The sequence below is a fragment of the Trichoplusia ni genome, chromosome 3 (assembly GCF_003590095.1).
Source record: "Trichoplusia ni isolate ovarian cell line Hi5 chromosome 3, tn1, whole genome shotgun sequence".
Lineage (NCBI taxonomy): Eukaryota > Metazoa > Arthropoda > Insecta > Lepidoptera > Noctuidae > Trichoplusia > Trichoplusia ni.
In genome coordinates, this window is record NC_039480.1 from 13,709,906 (window position 1) to 13,737,455 (window position 27,550).

At 34.1% G+C, this 27,550-nt stretch overlaps 1 protein-coding gene across 3 annotated transcripts in view; it reads right to left on the reverse strand.

Annotated features, from left to right (window-relative positions):
- Positions 1-233: 233 nt before the first annotated feature.
- Positions 234-27,550, reverse strand: part of LOC113492013 (mitochondrial uncoupling protein 4) — a 29,198-nt gene continuing 1,881 nt past the window's right edge. Inside the window, exons 1-7 of one of the 3 annotated variants that reach the window (XM_026869275.1) lie at positions 21,454-22,092; positions 10,407-10,543; positions 9,251-9,327; positions 6,953-7,148; positions 5,396-5,572; positions 4,253-4,475; positions 234-2,436 (exon numbers count right to left, since the gene is read on the reverse strand). In XM_026869275.1, coding sequence (XP_026725076.1) covers positions 2,262-2,436; positions 4,253-4,475; positions 5,396-5,572; positions 6,953-7,148; positions 9,251-9,327; positions 10,407-10,509 — 951 coding nt within the window. In that variant the 5' untranslated portion in view covers positions 10,510-10,543; positions 21,454-22,092 and the 3' untranslated portion in view covers positions 234-2,261. Of the gene's footprint in view, positions 2,437-4,252; positions 4,476-5,395; positions 5,573-6,952; positions 7,149-9,250; positions 9,328-10,406; positions 10,544-19,175; positions 21,432-21,453; positions 22,093-27,550 lie in introns of those variants that run through there. The other 2 variants (XM_026869278.1, XM_026869276.1) reach the window with 2 other exon arrangements.

Sequence of the window (27,550 nt, forward strand, 5' to 3'; positions counted from 1 at the left end):
GTGGATGTCAACTGTTCAAGTTTGATACATGTCCCTATATTGTGCTTATAGCTATAGTGACAACCAAGTGCATAAAGGCAAGTTTCAATAAATCGGAAGTGCTATAATCTATAATAATCAAATATTTAAATAATTTAAGTTATGATTCTCCAATATTGTGGAAGATGTATAATATTTTTTACTAATAAATTTAATATTATAGTTGGTAGTTTTATTTGTTTAATTAAACAATCTTTCAACAGTTATAATAATTTATTACATAATAACATCACAATTTGTAACAGTTAACGACATTAAAGCTACTTCTAGACACTGCTATGTGGTGCTGCTTACACGAGACGCGTATTACACTCACATTAGGTACTAGTTATTGCATTGTTTGAGGCACACGCATTTAAATTTGGTAATAAATAAAAGTTACTTATAAAGCCTCCAAAGGTTTGCTAAACTCAACATAACTCGTTTCAATTCTGCTTCATACAACCGTAGTTTGTACATTATATTATCACTCAATTCGTAAAACTTGAAATAAAGTCATAGTTATTAATAATTATCTATGCTTGGTTCTATTTATTTGGTACGATTATTTTGTATCAAGCAGACAAAATGCTAATCTATTAGTTATTTCATTCTACCTAACTGAAAAGTTGACAAAACTCGAGGAAAAAAGATTCATTATTTTCATACAACCTAAGTACAATGTAAGTAGCATCTAATCTGCATAATTAAGCTTGTTTTTAATGCATTTACACTTATTCGACTAAAATAGCACCTTTGGCAGCAATAAGGCACTGAGCAGACCAGTCCAAAATAGTAAAACAATATAAGAGATATATTTTTCCCTTTCAAAATAAGTATTTATAATCTTAGCTTGAACTTAAATAAAGCCTTAGTTAAGCTTCACATATTTAATTGTTAGTGAATGTGACAATTTTTTCTTGGATCAACAGTGGGTGTTATATTTCTGTCTAGCTTTCTCGTCGTCTGCTCAGTGTCAGTATATCAATAAAATTAAGGCATTGCGCTATACATTATGTGCAAGTGTACTGATTTATCTAAAAAGATTGCTGAACCTCCTTGTGGCAAAAGTAACAGTGTTTTGTCTTTTAGCGGAAAAGGAAGGCGCTGTATTAATATTTTTGTAAATGTGCGACGATAACACAGTTTTTGTTTTGCTCTCTCTAAGAAGATAGATAAACAAAAATCTTTTACTAAAAATGACACCATACTGTGGATAGTTTTCATAACACACTTGCGTCATACAAATTATGTCAATTTCGTATCATGTGTTGAGATAATCATGATTTACTATCAATTGGCAGGATGCGAAGTACAGGCGTTTACATAATATAAGTGTGACATAATGACTTAGAAAACAAACCCATTTTAAACAGCAGGAGTGCATTTAACTATTTTTCGTTGTGCCACCGACTTAAGTACAAAAAAATACAAATAAGTAAACAATAGTAACAAAAATATAATCTTGGAACTTTGATTTTTCATCTGCACTTACAAACTAGATCTATTTCCCTGAATACAATATTAACAAGTGAAGCTAATAAAAGCGTGTTAAAAATCAATTTAACAAATTATAATAACCATTAAAATTTAAATAATTCAAAATTCTCCTAATAAATTTGTTTCTATTATATCTAAACTAAGTATCACAAATCAAACACAAGTTTGCATAATATTCTCGCCAATCATAATAAATATATTTTTAGCGTAGGTTATAGGCCTTATACCTTTGTATCATCTTTTCATTTTCCTTATAAATATAATAATATACATTTTTGTTTCGTTGTCTCGTAAGTAACAAGATTTTTACTGATGGAACAGCGAAGTTATTATTACTGATTTGATGATTCGAATATTTGGAGAACATACATACCGGTTACAATGTTGCTAGCTCCTATCTAGCACCACGACCTTATTTTAACTGATAATAAAATATTTGTGTGAGTTGAGTCATATTTACCACTTATTTCCTACATTATTTGTATTAAGTATCTGCATTTTTATAGAATTAAATTTATTACTGTGGCATCGATCCTATGCATTATTTAACTAGTTTTAGAAACAATTGATACCTAAGTCAATCAACACATTGTACGATGTATTTTGATTGGTAAATTTTCACACGACAAAAAAAACAGAAATTGCGACGCAATAATACCAAATCATTCAGGCACTATCCGCACTAGCCTTACGCCCTAACTGGCTTGTACCACAGATTGCAAATACCACAGGTGACAGGTGATCTAAAACGTTTTACCGCCAATAGCCAGCATGATATTCTCGAAGGCGATCCAGTTGATAAGCGCCCAGGGTCCTAGCCGCATCCACAGAGGTAAGAAGCCTTTGTATAACGATAACACACCTTCGTGCTTCACTGACTGTTGCAGGCAGTCGATCATGCCGCGGTAAGACAAACCCCTGAAAATTAATTAATTAAATCAATAATAATTATTAATAATATCAGATAGATAGTTTCTGTATTGCAGGGGTGGATAGCCCCTGCTAGATCACATTTTAGACTTGTTGGACCCACGTGAATGTATTTAAAAAGAAACGGGTCCCCTTCCATATTGTTACCCCAGAATGAAAAGAAATAGTAGTTATGTAAATTAATGAATTAAATTGTATAATAATTATAACTGTAAAAGTCACATTGTTCTCGGGATCGAACTTGCACCTCATGCATACGAATCCACACAAAACTGCAAGGTCACTCCGATGTGATGTATTGTACAGGTTCCTTCACTCGGTGTATTAAAAAAAATCAATTTCTACTAATAGTGGTTAGACTGGTTAGGCCGTATTCACTATAATAAGACGAAGAGCAATTCAATAATTTTATAACTAAACTTAAAAAAAAACCTTTTTGGCTCATAACCAAATAATATAATTATTCGTTTCTTATTGCAAGACAAACAATTTTCGGATACACTATTTAAAAAAACAAGTATCATTATAAATATTCTGTCATTGAAAAAAACAAATTGAAAACTAAAATAGAACAGGCATAGTAGCACAAAATTAATTAAGTGTTACACAATATCGTCATCGAAAGCGTTCAAAAATAGAATACTACAAATTCCATTCATAGTGCATTTCGATTGCTTCGCCGTAAGCATTGAAGCGTGCACCGCGTCCTGTCGCGGCTGCGACTTTGACCCCGTTCCTGTGACCTCGACCGCAAACCTACGCTTACGACGAAACTATTTACATGCTATATATACCTAGCCAAAACAACGCTAGTCGTAACAAACTAACCAGCAATACGCACATTGATGGCTTCATATAAAACTGACGTTTTCAAACGTATTGTCAACTGTTTGCCGCGTTAAGTATTGTCTTTATGTTAATGAGTCTGTTGAATTATGTTAATGGTTATTGTAAACAATCAACACTAATGAGTGACGAGCTTGAATATTTTAAGAAACTTAATTTCAACATGATTCAGGGCGTTAGTTTTTTTTAATAACATATCAATAAAAACTTAGTGGTAAAGTAAGAAAATCTCTATGTAAAACTCCATATTTTGATCGCCTTTGACCCGCCAGTACTTTATTTTAACGATGAAACTCGTAAACAGATCAAAATGTGTTCGCAGCTCTGTACAGAGTATTGATTGGTTCGTGAGGCGAGCGCCACGCTTTCCCGCCCTCCCCTTGGCGGGAAGCCGGGACCAAAATCCTTCTAACTGTTACTGACATAACCGAAATTGATTCTAATGAAACCTAACAACTGTCTAGCCGACTTAGTGTTGGTATTACTTTGTTATTGGTGACGAGGAAATATGTGTTGAATGAACAAAATTAGCTTTCGATTCATAGACATTTAGAATCACTATTCTATTCATGTTTTATGTTGGTTGCTGAGAATTTGTGGTGTTAATTGGCGGGATTAGTCGGCTTTTGAGGTTTAATTATAACTTTACCGACTTAAATAGAATTTAGGTCCGTTATTCAGCAGATATTTACAGCTCACAAGTCGTTGTGACTTGTGCCATATTGCAAGCTACGCATTTTTGATTTTAAGTTGCGTAACGATGTCATAAAGAAAATATCAAGTTTTATAATTAGGCATGCAATTTCCTACGTAATACTAACAAATATCCATTTCGAATATTAGTCAAAAAATCGAGGAGATGGAGAGAGGGGGATTATTTGCCAAAGTACCATTCTGATCTTTTTTCTGCTACATCTATCAAGGCACATTCTAATTACTTAAAAACTAAAAGTCTTACCTCCCGTCGGGTCCAACGGGCTGATTCATGAGTCTCGTCTTGAGCACGTCAGCTGGTGTGCCCAGCACAGCGGCCACGAAGCCAGCGGCGAAGGCGGCGCCGGCATGGACCACAGCCGTGTCAGCCATCCCGAACTCTCTCATTAGAAACTGTTTGGTGTAGTCATATGCCGCCAGGTCTCCCATGTTGACGAGAGCTGCGCGCTGCACGTTGGGGATGGCGCCTAGAATAAAAAATTTTGTTTTTTTTTATTTGGTTTACAAGGCTATTTTTATTATTTACATAAAGAAGAGCGTAAAAAAACATGATTACAAGATAAGTACGAATAGCAATATTGTTTTTTCTTTTTGTAGATTAGATTAAAACTAGCAACTAAACCAACAATTAAATCAGCTAATAGATCGCAGTCTAAGTTGGCATCCACAAGCTTGTTCGTGCTGTTGATGGATTAGGCTGTGATAGCTTGTTTTTTTGGAATCTGCAAACGTTATTCTGTGAATGGTTGAACCTGATGGTCATTACATATTCTTTTTATCTCTTTTTTTAACTTTGCGGGACGCAACACCACCAGGCACTTATTGAAATTTTTAGAAATGTTACCCAGGTAAGAAGAAATACCTATTTATCTAAATTGAAAAATCGAAAATGATATCAAGTCATTCATCGATATCATCAAATCATTTCAAGGAATTCCGTTGTTTCCTTCCGGCAATTCACAAGATAATATCGTTCTATCCTTACTCTATCATAAAAATATTTAATAACTGCTACCAGATACCAATCTTCTGGAGGGTAGCCGCATTTTTTTCTTCATTATTTTGCAAGAAGCTCTACTATTTTAAAATCCTCCATGTTTTATCTAAGTACACTTCTATCTATCAAATTAAAATGTACCTAAACATGTGTAATTTATAGTATGATTGTAGTTATCTTTTATCACAAACAAACGCGTGTGAACTCACTTAATCGTCAGTGACTCATGCCAAAAGATTTAATTAAATAATCTTAACAATGCGTCATTCGTGTACACTGTATTACGTTCGTCGCTAAAGAAACCCCAAAGTGTTTAAAATGACACATTACATTTCTACAAGATACAAAATTAAAAAAAAAACAAGATTGGTAGTTTAAAGATGTCCTCACCTCTCCAAAATCCTTTGATCCCGGTCTCCTTATACAGCATCTTATAACAATCCCGGCAGTTGGTGAATCTTGCCGGCTTGCCCTGCAGCACCCGGCGGCCTTCAGCCTGCATCTGGACCTTGACGAGGTCCGTGGGCGACGCGATCAGCTGCGCCAGCGAGCCCGCAGCGAGACCACCTGCCGGACTTCGTGATAATTATGTTACGTTGTAGCGGAGTCTTGGTGTGAGAGGGTTTTTAGTCGGTTGTTATTTGTCTTTTAGTGTTATCGAAGGAGGTTAAGAACTAAACCTGATTACTAAAGCATCACTGTTAAGGTGTTTCACACCTTCTAAACATAAAGATCGAGGTAAAGAACGAGTGTTAGGGTCATAAATTTGATTGGTTACGATATTTTTTCGTTTTGTCTACGGAGTCTTCCGTGTCACGTGTCTGACTCGCACTGACCGGCTTTTTGTGAATTCTGTGTTCTGTTAATAATTTTGAGTAACTCAGAGTCAGAAGTGACTCATGATTATGTTTTGTTTCAGTACCATTGTTAAATAAGAATACTCGAAATATGTAACAATTATGTTTTGCAATGTTCTCTTTTATGCCGCCGACAAAGTTTCTCTACTGGATATGTAGAGTCGCCGATTACGCACCGAAAAACATTCGGCTGTGCGTAGACCGACCAAAGTAAGTAACCATACCAGTACCTATTTATTATTATTATTCTTAATAATGTACGTTTATGGGCCTTAATGGTTACTTACTTTGGTCGGTCTACTCGTAATGCCATTTACTAAATGTTTCTTTTAACAAGACAATATAATCCGTACGCAAAAACATAAATAAAAAGTATCATACGAGCTTCATTCGTAACATCAATATCAGACGAATCAATTCGTTTGTCGGCAACACAAACAACTTGTCATCCACATAGCTTTTGCTCTGAGTAGGTACCTAACTGATCCCCTTTGAAGTCCCCTGTTATTAACTAGTGGCCCCTCCGTCGGTAGGGGGTGCTGCAAAGCCTTCCCGAAGGGAACACTAATTAATGCGGATCAGCTTAGTCCGACCCGATGTGCTTTACGATAAATTCAAATGAAAATGAATAATTTGTTTTGAAAAGAATTATTTTTACATGTAAGTATTAGGGATGATGTTGTTTAATAGTGGGAGGTCAAACTTAGAAAAACTTAGAAAAATAATGAGAAGTTTTCTAGCGTCGCCCTCGATGGTTTGATTAAATTTGGAATGAAAACATTCAAAATCGTATAGAGTCTAAAAGTTCTGGACACCTGGATTGGGAATCGGACCAACTTCATGTACGATAGTCTTAAAAAAAAATGTGATCTTAGATCTGTGAGCCTACCATTACCTATTAAAGGAAGCCTTTTTTTGGTCAGGCGGAAGAATCCTCAACCTCTTGGACATCCCCTAGTACAAACGCTTTTCACCGCGGGGCATCGTTTTATTTTCACAACTGCAATTTTCTTACTTTAGAAGCTGATGGTAGGCTCCAAGATCATTTGGATGCACTGCAACAAAATTTCAATAGCATAACTTTCCTCACCCACTGAAGCGATTCCCAAAGAGACTTTTCCATTTTCATCCTTGAAGTGGTCTCGGAAATGCTCGTAGATGATTAGCCGGAAGCCAGAGTAGATGGCATGGCGTTGGAACATCGGCATCAGGCCCGTCCATAGCTTGGCAACCCCCTCCTGCTTCGCGATACCCACTGCTGTTTTGATCATGCCGTGGTTTTCTAACTGCGGACAAATTTAGACGGATTTTATTTCTGAATTGTCATGAAAGTATTACATGGTTTCTCATATAGAGATGGAAGCTATTGTGTATAGAGATATCACGTAAAGGTACATGTCCTAGTTGTTGCATGCACTTTTACAAATTTTTGGACAGTTTTTGTTTCATAAAATTTTCACCGATCGAGCTTCGGCCGGTATCGTCAGTTTGAACGCTGGTGCAGGTTTAATATTTCTGATATCTAATAAACATTGATATAGAATAAATTCTAGAGAGAAGATTTCAGTCACCTAAAACAAAATGTAAATCTGTATATTTATTGTAACCACCGCACTTATAATCACCCAACATGGTTAAATATTTCATTCATCTTCTTAAGACATAGGCACTTGACCAGAAGAGTTATAGTTAAAGTACTTAAGTGTGGAAGGCTTCTTACTTACTAGTATGTCTAATGAGTAATTTTAAGGCATTTTTCAAACATTTTTGACGCTGTTTCTATGCAAGTGGGTCAGTAGGTTACGCGGAAGGGTTCTATACGTCAACACAATTTGGCTTTTAAATTGAGTTTGAATTTTAAAGTACAACACTGTACAATCACTTTGATTGCTTTACTTCCTCTAAAAATCCTTTTAAAAACGTTTATGTGATGAAACGACTATAATCGTTTTGTGTTTGAAATTGGATATAACCATGCAGGATGTCTACCTCTTGAAATTCGATGGTAAAGGAAATAAAAAAAAGTATTGACAGAAGGCAGTTTGATTTAATTTCTTTACTAATTTGTCTAATGGCCATAGAGATAGACTAGTCCATATAAAATGCTCCTGAATAAGGATAAGACTGGCCGACTATAACGTAAGTTGTGGAAAGACAAAATAAAAAAATGAAAAAAGCGTACCTTTAATATTAATTAAATATATGTAATTTGCCATGGCCTTATTCATTTAATTCTCAAGTAGCATGCAAAATTTAATTTCAATAGTAGGAAGCTGTCTCTAATAACTACCTAATTGTAACTACACATTCAATAAATACAGGCCATCACAAATATCTCAGCCAATTAAAACTAGCCTTACAGTTAAATGTAAGAGGAAACGTGCAATTAATTCTCCATGTAAGCTGGAACTAGGGCTTTGGTTTCGAGATAGTATTACAGATTAATGAGGCCTCATATTCCGGTAGCTATCGCTTCGATCCGTTGTTACCAAGGGGATAACTTTGAACGTTCGCCAGAATATAGACAGTATCGTAAAGTATTCTGTTATTCGTTTTCATGGAGAATAGTGCCTTTCGGAATGTTTTATTTTTAGAAGATATGTTAAGTAGGTCTTTGCTCAGATTACAAAAAATACCTATTTATCTCTCTTTCTAAACTCTTTAATGAGCCAATACATCAATATTCGTAAGTATAGCTGAAATAGAGATATCGGTCGACTACTTTTTATTATCCATGAGACAGATTTAAAGAATAGTCGTTACGGCACATCCCATAAATAAAACCCGTTAGTAGAACAGTTTTACTTTTCAGTTAAGCGGAAAAAATACGTGCTTAATATTTTTTAATTATCCGACGGACTAAATAGACTTACATTTTTATAATCTCTATTTCAACAACTAAATATAAGTATTAAAACTCGTACAACACAAGTACCCTCAGCTAATATAAAAGGCGTGAAGTTTCTCACGCCGCGCTATCCATTGATGGCCTAATCCACTTCACAGCTGGATTATGACGTCACTTTATTGTATAGCCGCCGTTCAAAGGAATTCAGACAGAACATTTCATATTGAATCTTTATTACATACCAAAAAGGTTTGTACTCTATCCAAGTTACTTTTTGGAAAAGGAACGTTAAAGTAATATTGTTTTTTTTTTATTCGTACAATTTTTTTTTAGAATTTATATATAAACCTTGGACCCTTGTCTTTCTATACTGCATTTTATAGTAACATATACTGTGCAGATTGACAGTACCTTCATGTAAAATACATTATACCTACAGCTCAGCGTTTGGAGCTTGGAAAAAAGTTCGAGCTGATAGAGATAGAGAAGAATAATAAAATCGATGAAAATGTTATCATTGCTGTACTATTTGATATTTACCTTGTAGCCATGTTTAGCGCCAGCGACTTCCGACTGAATCTGTAGCCTTGTTTTTGTTAGGTCGAACGGATATGTTGCTGTAAGAAAAATATCATTGTTAGCAATCTTAAAAAAATGTATTTTTACTTCTATACTAATTTATGTTAATGTTTCTTTATGATTTCCAGGACCTACCAGAGCGAAGATTCAAAATATATCAAAAATGTTGTATTTTGTCCGTAGTCTAACACTTCTAAATCGGTCGAGTGCAAATCTTAACAACTTTTTAAAAGAAATGATTTGCGATTAACTTGGGGAGATAACCTAAAAATGCAAATATAAGTTGTTATTTTTTATAAAAATCTTCATTATAGTTTGTAAACAACCAAATAAAACTAGTTTTATACAGTTAACCCCTTGGGTGGCGTCTCCTGTTAAAATTATTATATTCAAAGCACTAGCACCACTTGAAGTCACTTAAAACGATGAACGACATCGATTGCCATAAATATTTCATCGTAAACCTTTTAAGTACCGAGTATTCATCGATAATACGCGTAATACAAATAATAATCAGAAGCTTTTATAGGTAATTCAACAGAATTATTATTTGCTTCAGTAATTCCGTATCTGGTAATGGCCAAGCAGAAAATGTAAAAATTAAAAATATATTTCACGTACAGAATTGGCCCCTCTACAGATTTATTACCTATAAGCACAGATTATGCTAAGACCAAGTTTGATTTTAATAATAACTTCAATTATACGAAGACTTAGAATTGTTAAGGTTAAACTTTAATACGAAGCCCGTAACCCAGATGTATCAGAAGAACAAATACCCTCTCTGGGTTGTTCTTGTAAGGGATTACGGAACTCATGTTGTGACAATGATTACCAACGAGGTGATTTTAATGAGGAATACATTCTAGAATTAACAAACTTATTGTTTTTGCCCATAAATCCGGGTGAAGTCCAAATTTCTAATTTCGAACTCCCGCAAAAAAGTAATCCTTGAATGATTTAACATCAGTAATATATTTTTATAGTAACGACTCGCGACCCAGCCGCATCAGCTCATTATTAAGTACTCCGGTTGGGTCCGAAACTAGTCGAACACTCCCGATAAATCATTCAATAAGAATTATTTAAGCAGTTACATGGTTTTAAAATATATTACCTCCTTCTGCAGCCCAAGCTCCGAGCACAGCGACGACGTACCGCGTGGCGGTGGAGTCGGTCACCGTGGCGACCGGGTGGTCGGCGTTGCGTAGTACCGGCATGATTCTTACCGAGCGTCAGCTGCTTTTCCCATACCTGCACCATTATTTACACTGTTATGTCAGTTTTGGGTAAAAAATACGAGCTGACGCGAAACTGAGTAGTTAGTAATTTTTTTTTACTTTTATAAGACATCAAGCCATCAGCCATGATGGCTTGATGTCTTATAAACTTTGATGTCAAAAAATTGTTTTTTTTTTTTTTTTTAAGAACGTGATTGTATTTTTTTTGATTGCGTTTTTTTTATAGATGACTGATGGCTTGATTACTTATAACTTTTTAATTTCTGAGATAAATGTGGGCTGTATAAGAAACAACAAAATACACGTTATTTAAGTTACAAACCTAAGCTTCTAGATAAAGAGATAACCTCTCTATCTAGAATCTTAGGTCAATCCATGGATGGCTTTTTGTGTTCGCAAGCAGAAACAATCTAGTTTGCGACGCGCGCTAACATTTCCGCCCTTTTTTAACTCATATAGGGTGAAAAGGGGCCGACGATGCACAGCGTATTTTTATTTGAAACAACCTTTACAACATTAACCAAGAGCTCACCTAACAAAGTCTATCGTCCAAAACACTGGTGTTTTATTCGGAGGTCAAAACAAAACAACAGAAAATCATTCAGTTCCTTAGCAACGCCCCAAGTCAAGGTCTGTGCTCTACGCCCTTAGCCGTTGTACACACATAGTTATAGCATGTTAATTTTAACGCTGACTGAAGGCCAAAGATGACCCGACTTCTAATTCAAGGGCTACGGAGTAGTTAGATTAGAATACGTATTTGATTTATTTATTACTTATTTATTCAAAAACAGATTTACTGTAGCTATCTTTACAGGTGTAATTTGATCGTACTGATTGTCTATTTGAAGGATCTTTAAGTCAACTGTTTAATCCAGTGAAAAAATTACAATAAACAAACTTCGATACAACGATCGAACAAGATTCGATAAATATTGAAAACAGCTGTTTCAGCTGTAGCGACACATAAGTAATGCAATCATAATGCAGAGTTTTCTCGTCCCGCTTCGCAGTCATCAAGCTATATATTGAGTCAAACTAAAAAGTACATGTTCGATTCAGATAATCGTCCCTGAACCCTTATGTCCTTATGTAATACTAATAACGGCTGTATAACAAGCTGCACAGCCATTTATAGCAAAATTTAAAAAACAGAAGCTTTGCATGCGTTTTTTTTTTCGATTTCTTTACATTGATAGTAGTAAATAGGTATCTAATTAGTTGTATATTGTGTATGTATAATGTGTAATTCATATTCAAGCCTACTGCCTTGTGTATTCCAACTTTAAATTGCAACTTTTATAATTTTAAATTTACTTTCTAGCAAACAAGATGCTTGTAATGAATGAATCGCTCCAAGTTTATTATGACTTAATAAATACTGGCATTTACTAATATTTCTTTAACTGTGGATCACTTATTAACAAAAATATAATGTTCTAGTTTTTACGTTTTAAGTAAGTATACAAACTATTTTTGGCACAAGTTCATTGACCTGTAGCGCGCGAATATAGTTAAACAGCTAATGGGCCATTCAGTTTTTTTTTGTATCCAGTCGTATGGCTTTGGATACGAGTTAAACAGATGTTGTGCATATGCTATCTAGATACATATTGTGTGCTGAAACACCTAATCACATGAGAACATCCGTTTGTAGAGTTGGTATCCTACTTGTAAAAAATATTAATATTTTAATTCATAGTAACTTGTGTGATCGAAAGTTCACTTAAAAAGTGAGACGTTTAGGTGTATTTAAGCATGGACGAGTCGATAGCTGATTCACTTACTGTTACTACGAAACATTTAAATGGATTGGCTTGTGTAGTTTCAGTACGTTTTTCGAACAACTACTCGTTACCTGATGAATTTAAACTTTTAAATCCTGTCTTTCGGGTCATCTTATCCGGATAATGTATCCACTGCTGCAGACATTCACTTTCAAAGGTCTAAAAATCGTCATTTGGAAATTGAATTAATAATCAACAATTTGACTAAAATCCGCCTAATTGTGTACTTTTCATTATTCGGTTGTCAAAGTTTATTTCACGGTTTAAACGTGGTGGTTATGGTCGATACCGTAGTGCATAGCTATAGCGATTACTAGCTGCGCCCCGCGGTGTTACTCCGGGTTTAATGAATTGTTTTTCGGTCCATCTTAGTACTACTAGCCCATTCTATCGAAATAAAATGTTTTTAGGACGAAAATTGCTTCTGTGTTTATGAAACTTAAAATATATTTCAAATAGTCCATCTATATTCGAAGCGCTACATTAATGACTATTATTTGTTAGTGCAGTTCCAAAATGTCTTTTATGAACCTACCGCGTAATTTATCCGAACTCAAACAACTACCTTAAAACGAAATTACATCAAAATAAGTCCGTCCGTTTAAGTGTGAAAAAGTACCAAACATGTACCTCACAAACTTTCGGCTTTTTATGACTGTGATAGAGAAATATCGATTGATGCGTGGTTGTTACCGCAATCGATCATCGCCCTTGACTCGAAGGCTGAACTAATGGTTTTCTTTAATGAGAATGTCAGAGGCTTGCATACGGATACAATTTTTCATGTGTCAATGACCTTAATAACCATAGAATAGTGAATAATTATATGTAGATAAGTATGAGTACAAAAGAACTACATTTTTTATGAGAACATTTTATACATAAACGTAGGTAATATAGGTACAAATAAAAATGTTATTTTGGGCCCCTTGGGATTGAACTTTCTAGTAAACTTAAATATTATTAATTTTAAGAAATTATGATTAATAGAAATAAACTGAGAAAAAGGGTTTAAAAGCTGATAAGCCGCTGAGAACCGCTCACTGTTGTAGTAAAAAACGTTTAATAACTATGAAGCTGTCAGAAATTCTACGAAACCGTATTCAAGTTTACAACGTTGATTAATAAACAAAACTTATCCCAAAATTTTCGTATAAATTTAATAAAACTTCTCCACGTCAAACATAGTTAAACCCGTATACATCGTAATTATTCATAACTTTTTACTAGTCTTCGGTAACTTTCCAGCTTGCCGAGTAATTTAAGAGCTGTTATTATCAATAATATATTATAGTGATACGCAAAGATCAACGAAAGGTCCTGAGATCGGGCAGACAACTGCGTTCACATAGCAACGCTTTGCAACTGAACTGTGTATTGCATACTGAATAAGACCGACATTTAAATTAAGAATGGAATATTTTACTTTTAAATATTGTAACTGGAACAAAGTTCCTGTAATAAACGGCCAGTTTTATATTAATAGCAGACATTAAAATTTATTTTGTCTTAATTACATAACATTTTATCGTATTTAAATTACGTTTTGAATGTATATTTTATTTATTCTTTCGATACTCAAGATAGAGAGGTATAGATTAATATAATTAAACCAGAATCGTATGAACTAAACCCGTTTAAGTCTATTACTTTGATATCACTACATTAAACAGCTGTTTAAAGTACGAAGCTCGCGTGTTTGTAATCATAAATTGTGATCTTTTGAGATAATCAGTGTGCCCGTGACAATGAGACCGGCTGAGGCGATAATACGACAAGAATTTAAATCTGAATAATAAACTGCGATAAAATCCATTTATAATTTATTGGGAGTACGGTTTGATTTCAAAACTAAATAGCCGAGATTAAAAATTGTCATAAGTTGCACAAGCCGACAGTAATTTTGTCGCATGAGGACTTGGGAGACTCGTGTTTTTTTAAGAAAGTTGATTGTGTTATTGCCAAGCCGTTTTTTTTTTCGAAAAATCTACATCATCTGCATCATTAAAGTTATCCTTGTGTAGTTTTGTATATGGTTTTCACATACACAAAGACACCACAATTGTAAAAACTTAAATGAGGGAGTAGATTTTTCAAAAAATAATCGGCATGGTAATAACTAATAACACAATCAATTTTCTTAAAGAAAACACGAGTCTTTAATATTATAATTGTTATTATGGGTGTCTAAAGTATTATGGGAAAACTGTATTTGAAAACTTTTAAGTTCGTATATGTTTGTTTTAAGTAATTAACGTGGACAAATAAACACAGGATTTAAAACAAAGCTTCTATTGATAGTCTCCGAAACCGCTCGCAGTCACGATACACATAAACCACGAACATAAATTGGGTGATAAACATTTGCCGCCGTTCCTACATTATGCGATTAATGATTGAGGCCTACTCATAACCGCACCTGAGTATTATGGAGAGAACAGACGTATTCTATCAGGGCCCCAATTCTGCTATTTACAACGGTCGATGAATGAATGAAATTTGGCTTAAAATTACAATTTTCGTATTCTCTTAAGCATTTTTCTACGCAATAATTGTAAATTCAGTATTAGACGGTACATTCAAGGTGTATTGTATTGTCAAAATGCTTAAGAGAATAGAAATCATTTCAAATTTAATCCAATTGCCATTCATGCATCGGCCATTGTAAAATAGCAAAATCGGGGCCCTGGATGGTGTACTTCTATTTCTATAGTGTTTACTACATGATTATAAATTGGAATTATTATGATTTCGGTGTACATACAGCTGTTTTCTGAGATTCTGTAGAGCGGGTGTAATAATTGTCCCCGGTACTCAGTTGCATTGATGTTTTTATAAAGCAAAAAGCCTCTGATGAAAACAAAATAACTGATAGCCTAGTCATTCCATTGGTAACTATCGTTTCTAAAGCTTATGTTGTTTCGGACCGCTACAAAATGTCTACACACCTATTCACGTATAGTTCTTCCAGCCCTCAATCAAGTCCCCTTTAAAAACAAAAAAAAAACAAATTCCTTCAACCCCTATGAGAGCGATGCGACAGATACAATTATAACACAACTCTTTTTGCGTCGGAGGGTCTCATAATATCAGAACGTTCATCGCGTATAGAGCTCGCCACATGGCCGCATGGGGACAAAATGTTTACTCGAATATCAAAGGAGTACAAATCAAAGCTTTGTATTTATAACGTTAGTGCCAAACTGGAACGTGTGCCGCCAACAGAAGCATAAATAAATACTCCTTTATCGTTTACATAGTTGGCAATCAATAATTTACTATTAGAGTTACGTAAAGGTCGACGAGAGAACGTAAAACAGTAATACATGGTCATTACCAAGCATTGTAGCAAGTGTTACAGAAATACCACTCGGAAATACTGTGATAAATAAGTCTTACTTAGATATTAAAGCCAATAACTTGGCTGAGTATTTTTTTTCCTAACCTTTCAGACAGCATTTTACGATATCAAAAAAGAACATGCTGATGACAATATGTGATCGAAATTCAAAAGAGAATGTAAATGAAATGAAACTTATGAGATGGAATTGCGCTGCTTAATAGCGTTGTATTTTTTTTTAAATCCTTTATTATTATTATTTATTTTTAATTATGACTGTTTCGTGGATAGGTACTCCATAAGTCATTTATTGAAAATTCTATCGCATTTCCTAGCACAGGTATATTCTTTGAAGTCGCTATTTAATGTATGTGCAGTTTTCATTTTGGCCTTCTACATATACCTACGTATTGATTACGTAAACAATTTCTATTGCCTTGCAGATCTAGACCAGACCAGCGAGCGTACTTTGTACCTAAACCAATAAACACAATTGCAACTGTTTATTGGTAACTTGTAACATTTTAACCTTGACATGATAATAGTCCTGTCTGATATTATATAGGAATATTAATAATAAAGGTAAATATCGCAACCAATATTTTCCTGCATTGATATTTTTGTAGATTATGCTTGAGATTGATATAAGACTTTTGATGTACCTACGATTCGATAAATATTATCCAAATTGTTGTTTGATTCATTATTGTTTGATTTGTTGAAATGTATCGGAAATAACGAGTAGTTAGCCAAATTTTTCTATTTAATCAAATCAATATATTGCATGTGTTATTGGATATTAAATTTAAATCTAGAACCCAAACTTTTTTGTGACCGGTATTTTTTACAACCAACTCTTAAAAAATGTTGACAAAGTCTTAACTATTTTAGTTAGAAACGTGTATCTATATTAAACAGAAAAATGCATCCGCATATGAAAATAAACTTAGTCATAATTATTTAGGCACTATTTATATCAAATACGCAATACTCCTTATCAAAGTTTGGGAAATCAGTCAACTGACTAGACAATACTATCTAGATATTAAAGATACTAGGTTAAATTACATATCAAGATATGAAACAGTACAATGGCCTGAACAACAAATTACATAGACATTAACTTGTTACCAAGTCATTACTAGAAATTTAATCCCTACTAATATTATAAATGCGAAAGTAACTCTGTCTGCCTGTCTGTTACACTTTCACGTCTAAACCACTGAATTGATTTTAATGAAATTTGGTACAGAGATAGAGTTGACCTTGAGAAAGAACATAGGATAGTTTTTATCCCGGACTTTTGAAGAGTTCTTTTAGAAACGCGATATAACCGACCTCGAAGCGGGCGAAGCCGCGGGCGAAAAGCTAGTAAGCCATAAATTCTTTAATTAACACTTGCGACGTGTGTATCACTCTAGCGTAGTTTATGAGCTCGTTTATGACGCATATCTACAAAGTATCAATATCATTATAGTATACTTGATGATATATAGTACAGTAACATGTAGTATTGGGTAGAGAGTAATAGAGTATTTTGTGATATTCTAGTAACGATACTCTATAATGTATTTAGCAATAGGAATAGACATTTGATTCTGCTGTCTCTGAAAGAGAATAACATTACTTTTATATTTCTCGTGACAAACTTTTAGGTTGTTATTTTTTTACACACATATTTAATCATAGAGGAAAAGCTTTATTTTCTTCTAGTCTTCTCAAAATGAGATAATATCTAAACTGATTATGAACGTTTTCCAAGAAAGCTAGAACAACACGAATTAATAGCCTAACAAAGTCTCGTTACTTCATTTTCGCCTTTTAATCATTTACTACCTGCCTAGCAGCTAATTACTGGCCATTTAAATAGAACCACTCAGTCACTTATCCAATTCCCTGATTTTTAACGCAAAAAATGCCATTAAAAGTACAGTGATAAATCAACAAAGGAGTTCTTAACACAGTTTGACGGCCTCAATGACGCAGCTGCGGAAAAGTCACTTTACGGGTCAAAGGTTCGATGTCCGCTCACGTTGGAGATTTGTAAGAGCGGAGCAAAACGAAATTTATGTGATTTAGAAGTATCTATAAATTGCGGTTGTTAAAAAGGATATAACACCTATATATCTTTCGATTTTGTAGTACAAAATAAGTAGCTTATTTGTTATATTATGTCGGTATCCTCCAGGATCTTAACCTCATGAGTAGGTACTCTGCCTCGCATAAATTGTGATACGAATTTCTGTCACATTTAATCATTCCGATCATAAGTAGGCTTTTTCAGTTTTCTACAATAAAATTACAAAATACGATACTCCAAAATAAATTTGAGTGATCATAATTTTGAACAGGTAATGGACAATAGTAGTCGTCATATAGCATAACACCACGTAAAATCACCACTTAAAGTATTTCATTGCAGCTGAGGAAAAGAGACGCCGCTCTTCGTCATGTAGAGCTCTGTCACGCTTTCTCAACTACAATAATATTACTTTAATAAGAGAGAGTATTAAGCCCTAACATATGAAAATACCTTTTTTTTTCAGAATAGCTAATATCTTTGACCTTAAGATATTCGTACATTTTCAAGTAATGAAGGATTATTAAACATACCCTAAAACACGAAGGCATGGCAGGCCGAGTACAAACACCGAATTAAGTACACAGTTGCATGTTGGCCTTATAGAATCCAAGTTATATTTGAGCTTATTACATCCCAGATTTACAAGACAGCCTAAGCCGAAAGCCGGCCTTCAGAATGATACGTATTTTCGTTGAGAAAATATGAGAATATTTTTCCTAAAACGTTGGCAAGACCCGAATGAAGCTTTGTAAGATATCTGTGTAACAACTGACAAGTCTGGAAATACGCCAACAATATTACATAGTTGTTTTGTTGAACTTCAAAGAATAGTAAATGGAAAAAAACACTTTACGCCTAGAACAATATAAAAGGGACATTGGAAGGCACTTTAAAACCAGTAGGTACTTGTCTGTATTTTTTTCTGTCCATAGGAATTAAAAGCTTTCTCCAAAAAGTTTATTAAAAATCGAACCGTATTTGAAGTTAAGGGTTGACGGCTTCATTTAAAAAATGTCTCGTACATAATACCACAACCAACCAACAAAATACAGACACATCATTTATAATGAGGAAAAGCAATTTTGTAACACCTTATATAAAGCAAAAGTAGTAGTTACTAGATAAGAACTATGATGCCCTACTTATCTTAATCTGAAATCACGTATTTATTGAGCAAGCGTCAAGATCAATGCTTATTTCTTCTTTAATAAAAAAAGACTTGATAAGAAAGGGTGATTGCCCTACCGTAGGACACAGATACACTAACACTTGGTATAAATAATTAAATAGGCATAAAAAGAAGAAAAAAAACAGTTCAAATTAAGACTGGAATTATAACAAAAAAAATGGAAAACTTAATCAGGACCAAAAAGGTTTTAATCTTTTAACACAGGCACAGATTAAAATAGTTCTAATAGTGAAAAAAGTTTGGTACCTCAGTCTTCGCCCTCGCAACACCAGTCCAGGTGGAGATTGGAGTACGACTGATAACAGTGTCCACATGTCACGCATATATCATAAATAACAATCAATATGTACACTACATACATGTGCGCATGCACATTGGACTTCACTGTAATTGTTAGAATGATCTTAATTTAAACTTCCGTTTGTTGGAATAGAAATAGACAATACTGGACAATATGACATACTCAATAGCATATAGTTTTAACTGTCATGACGTCAATGGTTTGACGTGACCAAAAGAAAATGGCCGTAGTTTTATGCCCAAAACAATGGGGTTTGTCCAAGTAAGTCACAAAAATGTATTCCTATGCCCGGGCATTCTCGTTACGAGTACATTTAAATATTAAAACATTTATAGAAAAGTCAGTTCATAAAACAAAACAATGTGTCTCGAGTCCTATATCAAGACTTAATTTCACACCTGTTTTACTAAGAAAAAGAAATCGTTTAACAGACATTTTATGTCGCTATTATTATATTTTTATGAACATTTTAATAGGAAACTCTTTTAGTTTTCAAACTATAGTCGCAGTTAGTAAGGAATTAAAGCTACACCCTAACGATAGTTCCATCATGTCACCTTGAAGATAAATTGGAAAAAATAATTAACAGCATGCGAGAGCGTAACGAATTCTTTTCAAACGTTGATTAACACTTAACGTTTTCGCGTTTCATCTAAAGGTAACTGGTAATTAAATTACAAAACTACTTTGATATAGAACGTCGGATACTAGCACTATGTGACATTCGAAGGGTCGATAGCTCGTTAGAGTTCTACTATTTTTTATTACTAACAGAATATTTCGTCAGAAATGGCTGTGACTTCGATTTGGATGTTTTCTGTATTTTATTGATTTGTACTATTTAAAAAATTCATAAAAAAACGAAATATTGATATATTTTTAAGGTTCCGTAAAAGTGTAACACGGAACTCCATTACTGAAGGCCATCTGTATGTCCATCCTTCAGTCACAAGGATGTATGTCAAATCCGTGATAGACAGCTGAACTTTTCACAGACGAAGTGTCTTTTTTTAAATACTTAAGAGGTTGACGTGAAGCCATGGTTGTTAGAGTCATACATTTCTTGGTAGGTTCAAATAACAGGTCTCCCGACCGATTTATCCGATTTTATCCTATTTGTATGGAACCCTATGGGCTCTACCTTGATTGGTTTTTTACAATGAGGTCCTAATAAGTATACGTTTAAGTGTGTATAATACGCCTAGGATTATCTAAGCTGTTTCCATATGCTTGTAATAATTTAAGCTATTATGAGCCTTATTGTAGCTTGAAGAGCAATAACTAGATTGTTTGACACCGGTCTCAATTTCCCTTATCGTTTTAAAATGATTATTATCTAAGGAAAAACGTCAAAGAACACACATGGTAGTTAGACCCTTGAATTACTTGAACACGTGCACTCCGTCATTTCTCTTTCTCATAAGTCATTGACCATGGAACGGACACCTGTCTGCCAGTCACTTTAAATCATTTTAAACTTAAAACCATTGTAATTACGTTTATAATGCACTAACAATAGTTAATTGACTTAAGCCATTTATAAGTTGTTTTATAAAATGAATATTTTTACACAGTCCTTTGTTATTGTGGCTCGTATGCATATCTAGAGTTATGATAGGCACTTCATTTAGCTGAATAACTATAAATGGATGATCGGTCAGACATATCAGAAATTACATAATGTAATATTGTCGCATTATGACGTAATGCTAGCACAATCATTTATTACGTATGCTAAGATTAAATTTTGAATTAACATATAGGCGCATAAAATACGATCGACTTGTTATTTTGACTTTAACGCTTTTTTTTTATATTATCCTCACAAATTATTTTAATCTTATTTTCCTTTAATCATGAAACCGGCCAAATGCTTGTCAGAATAAGCCACTTAGGATTTCATGTACCTAATGAAAATCAAAGTATATCACACATCGAATGCATGATCATAGCAATCGTGTTTCAAGTACCTATTTATTGTTAGAGCAGCATCAGAATTACATCATCTTTGAAAATTTCGACTGTCTAGCTATTACGGTTTATAAGATACAGCCTGGACAGAACGACGGACAGGCACAGGTACCTCAGTAATAGAGTTCTGTTTCCATAGGGCGTCGGTACTCGGTACTCCAAAAAAACCACTTGTTGGCAACACGGTATTTTTTAAACAGCACAAGTAGAAACACTTTAATTCCAAACAATAATAAACAAAATATTACTCACGATAAGCGGTCAGATAGTGCACTCTTCTGTGTACAAGTCAAACTGGCGTGGATATAACGATCTAAGTAGAACAGCTAATTATTTGTTAAGGTCATTACACAAGGATGCTTGGAAACTTAAGCAAAGAGTTTGTATCGCGTTAAACAACTGGCAATTCACAAAGAACGAAAATAAAAATGTTAGTTCCAATTTCAAATATTCACACGAGCCCGCACAATAGTCACACTGAAGCCTGAATTTAGAAAAAAAAAACTAGCACGAAGTGATAATTTTAAATGCAAACACGTATATAATTAAAAAACATATATTCACAATTTGTTTTACGATTGCGGTAATGACTTTATCAATGATCGCGTGAGCTTGAACTGAAAACGTATGCCCCTAAAATATTAGTTTAATTATATCTTGATTGTGTAAGATTTATTTACGATTAAATAATGCCGTACTGATAAGATTTAATAGAACTAAAAACTCGAAAGACGAGCAGTGTTTCTATTACATGTACACACGAGAACACGGTTCGAATAACTTTGAAATTATGGTGCAAACTTTAGTATTATATACGATCCTTGTTTCCCGATTTAGTACAAGGTTTTCTCCCAGAAATCAAGCTTACAAATTTCATGATCTAGGGTTCTTCCCCCTTTGATTTAATTTGTGTTTTCCCTTACTTGGAAACGTTGCTTAAATAAACACTCATCAACATGAAACACGGTATCATTGGTATCAACGCAATGATAACTTAATAATGACATTTTCTAAAAATGAAAACGAAAGCTACAGTTTTTGCTAATTCACATTGTTAAAGACTCCGCGTTGAATATTCCTTTTTCAAAGAACCTCTAACTAACCTTTATAACATCACTCCGTATTGCATTCTCAACACTATTATTTCCTAAATGTTCTGAAAAGAGCGAAGATACTGCAAAAAAAAACAGCATTATTTTCGTATTTGTTCGGGGTGCCTTCGGGTATTGAAAAGAGATACCGCTTATTGCGCTGCCACACTTCCACAACCATATCCAATAATATAACTTTAGGACGTGGTGCTGGTGATAGATCTATGAACTATATTAGTAATATAACTACATACATAATAGGTAAGTACTAAGTAGATAGTTATTTAGTATTCATAAGTTTATTATTTTGGGGACATTGCAGGAACGACAGAATAGTGAACACGTGAGGATATGATATGATTTGCTATCGATGTGTGCTTTTCCATATTTGTATAGGTAATGTTGTAGTTGTATTGAACCCGTATTGTGATACCGCATGGAAAAGTTTATATTCGGAGAAAATGGTATAATAATCAATATACCATCAAATAATATAATAATCTCTAGAGTCCAGCTCAAGAATGAAATGATTACACAAATACATCTGGAAGTCTACCACTATCACTTGCTGTACGATTCCTGCCAATTGTAAAAAGAGATGCCACTCTACACTGTCTATAGCTATCTCCCTTCCACGACTGCAATATTCTTACTTTCAGAGGTACCGATTGTTCCGAAAGTGGAGTGCTGTCAAAATATTTGTCCGCCATTTGTTACAAAGATGGATTATGGAAAATTGTCAGCCATTTGTGGAAGTGGTCCAGCTTTTGGAAATTTATCTGTGAACATGTAGTTTTTATTGTGATTTGATTGTTTTTTGTATAGATGCTATATTGTGGTATAAGCGTCTAGTAAAGTATTCAATTTTTATTCTGCCTAAATCAGTTACAAACTTTTATTTAGACTGTAAAAGGAAGCCGCTTAATTGAAATTCCTCTAAAATTTTCTCTATTGGATTAGCGGTCATTACACTCCTAAAACAACGTATGAATTGCAATAGATATCTTATCTAAAACCACCGCATTGCATATGATTATTGCATGTAGATAAGGTTCATTACATCTTATGATAAAAACTAATATTACCCCATTAATAAATTTAAAAGAGCGTATTAGTGAAAAAGCGATAAAATACGATTAATTAAGGTATTAAACGTCAAGAAAAAATATATCGCTTATTTAATGCTTAAAAATCCCTTTTTTCAATGACTCATCATCCTTCTTCGTCAGAAATCTTGTGTTTATGGACTCAAAAGTCAAGTGACAATTCTACGACCGAACTACTCGAAATAAATAACATTTAACACTTTAGGGGACTTTCATCATCCATAACACTAGTAAAAATATCCATTGTCCATGGAGGCTGAAAAGCCCCTGCGGTCTCCCACCTACCTTTATACCTTTCTTACTATCTTGATTGGCAGGATTTCCCTGGTCGTTTATTTGAACTGTTGAATTAATAAATACACCATCCCACTCATTGTAGTTCCAATAGGATCTTTCTATGTAAAGGAGATTAAAATTAGCAAAAATTCGTCACCTAAACGTGTTTGTGACGCCATTGCGATTGTGATGTATAGTGTGTGTTTTAAATAAGGCCTGCAGACCGCAGGTGCAAAGTTTACTGCGTCTGACTCAACCGAGTAAGTAGGATACTCTCACAACCACTGACGTCTGACCTCTATTGAAGTATGCTGAATGGGTGACCATTACTGATGTCTCTTATTTTAGAATCGACTGTCTCTGTGTTATCACTAGGATTCCATAGGCCAAAATAAGCATCATTTTAAATTCATATTGAATAACAAACTTGAAATCACTCGCAATCTAATTTACCACGTAATTTTAAACATACAGGAGCGACGTAATTTTTTTTTTGAGTTCAATTGTGAATGCTGTGATTTTTGAAATCTATACAGTCCACAGCGTATTATAATAGCGGCCAGAAATCACAGTATTCCGGCATGAGGCTCAACGTAGTGCTGCCATGTTTCACAGGGCGACTGACGAGAACCGGAAACCTAAATCCACTCCCCAAATAAGGTTGTATAAAGGCTGTTTGGAAACAGGTCAGCTTGCTGAATTCACAAGTCCCGTTATGTTTAAAAAACTGCTCCACTTTACTTTGTGTTTCTATTTAAAGTTTCGTCCTTTACTCAATTAAATCTATGTGTCTGTTATGCAACAGTATTAACAGACTCCGGTCATGATTGAAAAACTTAAAGAAATCTGAAAAAAGTCAATTTGTTATGTAAAATTGACATCAGCTGATCAAAATTCGTATGAGTGACTAAGTAATTGTCAAAAAATGTTATGCAGTTTAACTATTTCTCGTTTTTGGCTACTTCTTTACAACACCAGTATTTGGTTGCGTTTTCCTCCTGACTCATACGGCATACCGTCAGCGTGAGCCAATGAACAAAACATTCAGTAAACGTTTACATTCGTCATTCATTCAGCGCCAAATTAAAGCAACCAATTCTCTCACGATTCAAACTAAAACGCTTTTCATCATTTTTGCTACATGTAATAGCAATTGCGAGTAAAAACACACCGATAATGACATTCTGAGTAAATTAAAACGACCTTTACTGTAGTTCCGTTATTGCGGCATTTGAGCCAAAGAATTATATCTATTTAGTTTAATTACAAGGGAAAATGTTGATCAATCAATCAGCTGTTTACAACAGTAATCTATTGCTTGATATATCTTGATATAGCGTGCTGCATGGCAACTTTATTACTAGTTCCAGTCAGTCTCGTTAGATGGCGCTGTCAGTTTTTATCGTAACGAAGGCAGCATGTCTTGAATCAGTCGACGGGATCAATGAATAGACATGACATTGACATTCGCTTTAATCCAAGGTTGTTTTTATCTTCGATGCATAAACAATACTTATTTCTAACGTTTGAAAGGATAAAAAAGTAAGAATTAATTTAGACCGTCAAATTAAAAAAACGTGTCTAATACTTTACACATTAAAAGAAACTTGTGAACATACCCACCAAAATGTGAATTGAGAATATACAGCTTGTATACAAAATTGCAAAAAAAAAATGCCATTTGTCATAAAACGAAGAGTGTGATTTAATCACGCCCCTAAAAAGCTTAAACAAACAAGCTATACAGCCAAAATTTCCAATATTTTTTTTCTTTTAAAGACCCCAGTTAGTGCAAATGCATTTAATTACAAAGGACAGTATAACCGCTCATTTTTAAATCGGATAGTACAAATTTAATAGTAATTTTAATCAAACGATGACAGTACACGAAACAATAAAGGTTGTTCTAAATTACTTCATTGGTTTCAAAGTCAAGTTTCAAATCAAAGTACTGGCGCCACGCATTGTTAAATAATTAATTTGTTTTTGATATTAAAGTATTAATTGTGTGGTTCATTACAACAAACACATTCGGAATTACGATCCAGATTATTCGTGTCGATATATTTATTATCTAAAAGCATTGGCAACGAGTCGAGCGTTGGTAATTAGTAATTTGTTGATAATTAAAATAGTGTGCAATCTATCAAATTAAAAATCCGGTACAGTTCGAGCAGGTACGTATAATTAGGGACACATAGGTACAGCCCAGTTACAGACGGACGGACAGGCTTGACAGTCAGAGAGTAAAAGGATTCCGTTCATACCCTTTAATCCGGAATAATAAAAATGTCCCTGATTTTCGAATTTACATCTTGTTAAGGTTATAACAAAGTTGAAATTTGGTCCATCATTTCACACCCCTTTCGCACTTGATTGCAGGGTCAGAAATAAACTGGTCTTGCGGTAAGGACCAAAATTAATGCTTCATCCTGGTCAACACTTGGTCTAAACCCAGTTCTGTTCAGTATTCGTTTCATACCACGAGTGATTTAAGTGTTCCTTCGCACCGCAAAGCAGCAGTCGCCGATATTCTTGATTTCTAGTCTTTTTTTCACAGCGTCATTTGACTATAATAGGAACTTTGTACATACATGCGCTGCGCTTATTGAACGCCTACACAGGAAAAATGGTAATGTAAAGGAGCCCTAACGTAATTTAAACGTTTGACTGTGGTTCAAACCTCTTTTAACGCGAAAACAATGAACCCATCCAAATGGTGTCATAGCTCCAATTTTAAGCGTTTTATTTAAAACATTGGTAGGAGTCATTAAAATAATTATTCGATCTGGTTTCGTTATAAAATCAATTGAAAACAACGGAAAGGTAATTTGTTCGCGGTATTAGAACTATTATATATTTTATACCGTAAAGGTTCCTCATAAGGTATGCAATTAGAATGCAGTAGTGAATTGAAAATGTTTATTCAAATAGCTGAATACAGAATGTTTAGTTGTGTTTGCTTCATTGTGCAGTAGGTCTAAAGGTCGTAGAATACACGAGTATGTTTATTGGTCAAAGGTCTTTCAAGCAAAGTCGAAGATTGGAATTTGTAATTTTTTTTGTTATAAATGATCGTCATCATTGCCATGGATTATGTAGCAATGTTCATCATTGTATTTTTCATAATATTTGACATATCGCAAAGACACACCAAAAGCGCAGTATCAAGAAGATAATTCGCAAGACATATCAACATTACGGCATGCTAATTAAAAATCGGAGTTGACGATTAGGATTAATTGTACAAAGTACGATATACAGCTGTTAGCTTATGTTTTCAATCAAAATATAGAAATATTAACTTTATAAAAAGTAAGAACAGAGCTCAAATTATATTTATTGTTACTTTAAATAATAAATCTATTAACATGTGCTATATAAACATTGCTTTAAACATGAAAAATCGTGACAACACGAGCGATCGATAGTCTTATAGGCTTACGTAAGTATGTCACATTTGTGTACCAATTTATGTAGGGCATACAGCACATACAGGAAATAACTTTAAAAGGTCACACGTGTATACAAAGTGCATCGTGCAATCTAAGTGTAGATATGTTAAAACTAGGAAAGGTTTTAAAACTTTTAAGGAGGTTGTATATCGAGGGCAAAACCTCCTCGGCAAACTAACGCTGGCCGAAAGCCAGATATAACAAAGAATTTGTTATTAGAGCCAAAGAGACCGCTGTCTCCGAAAGTAAGAATCTTGAAGTTGTGGAACGGAAAAACGTCTCTCTACGCCGTATAGAGTGGGCTCACTTCACAACAGCAAGTTTTAATCTAACGCCTACTCCCACTTCTGCATTATCTTAAGCATGTTACCAAAACAATAATTCATTGTATTTACCGTGATTGTTCCGCCCCGTACTGAAT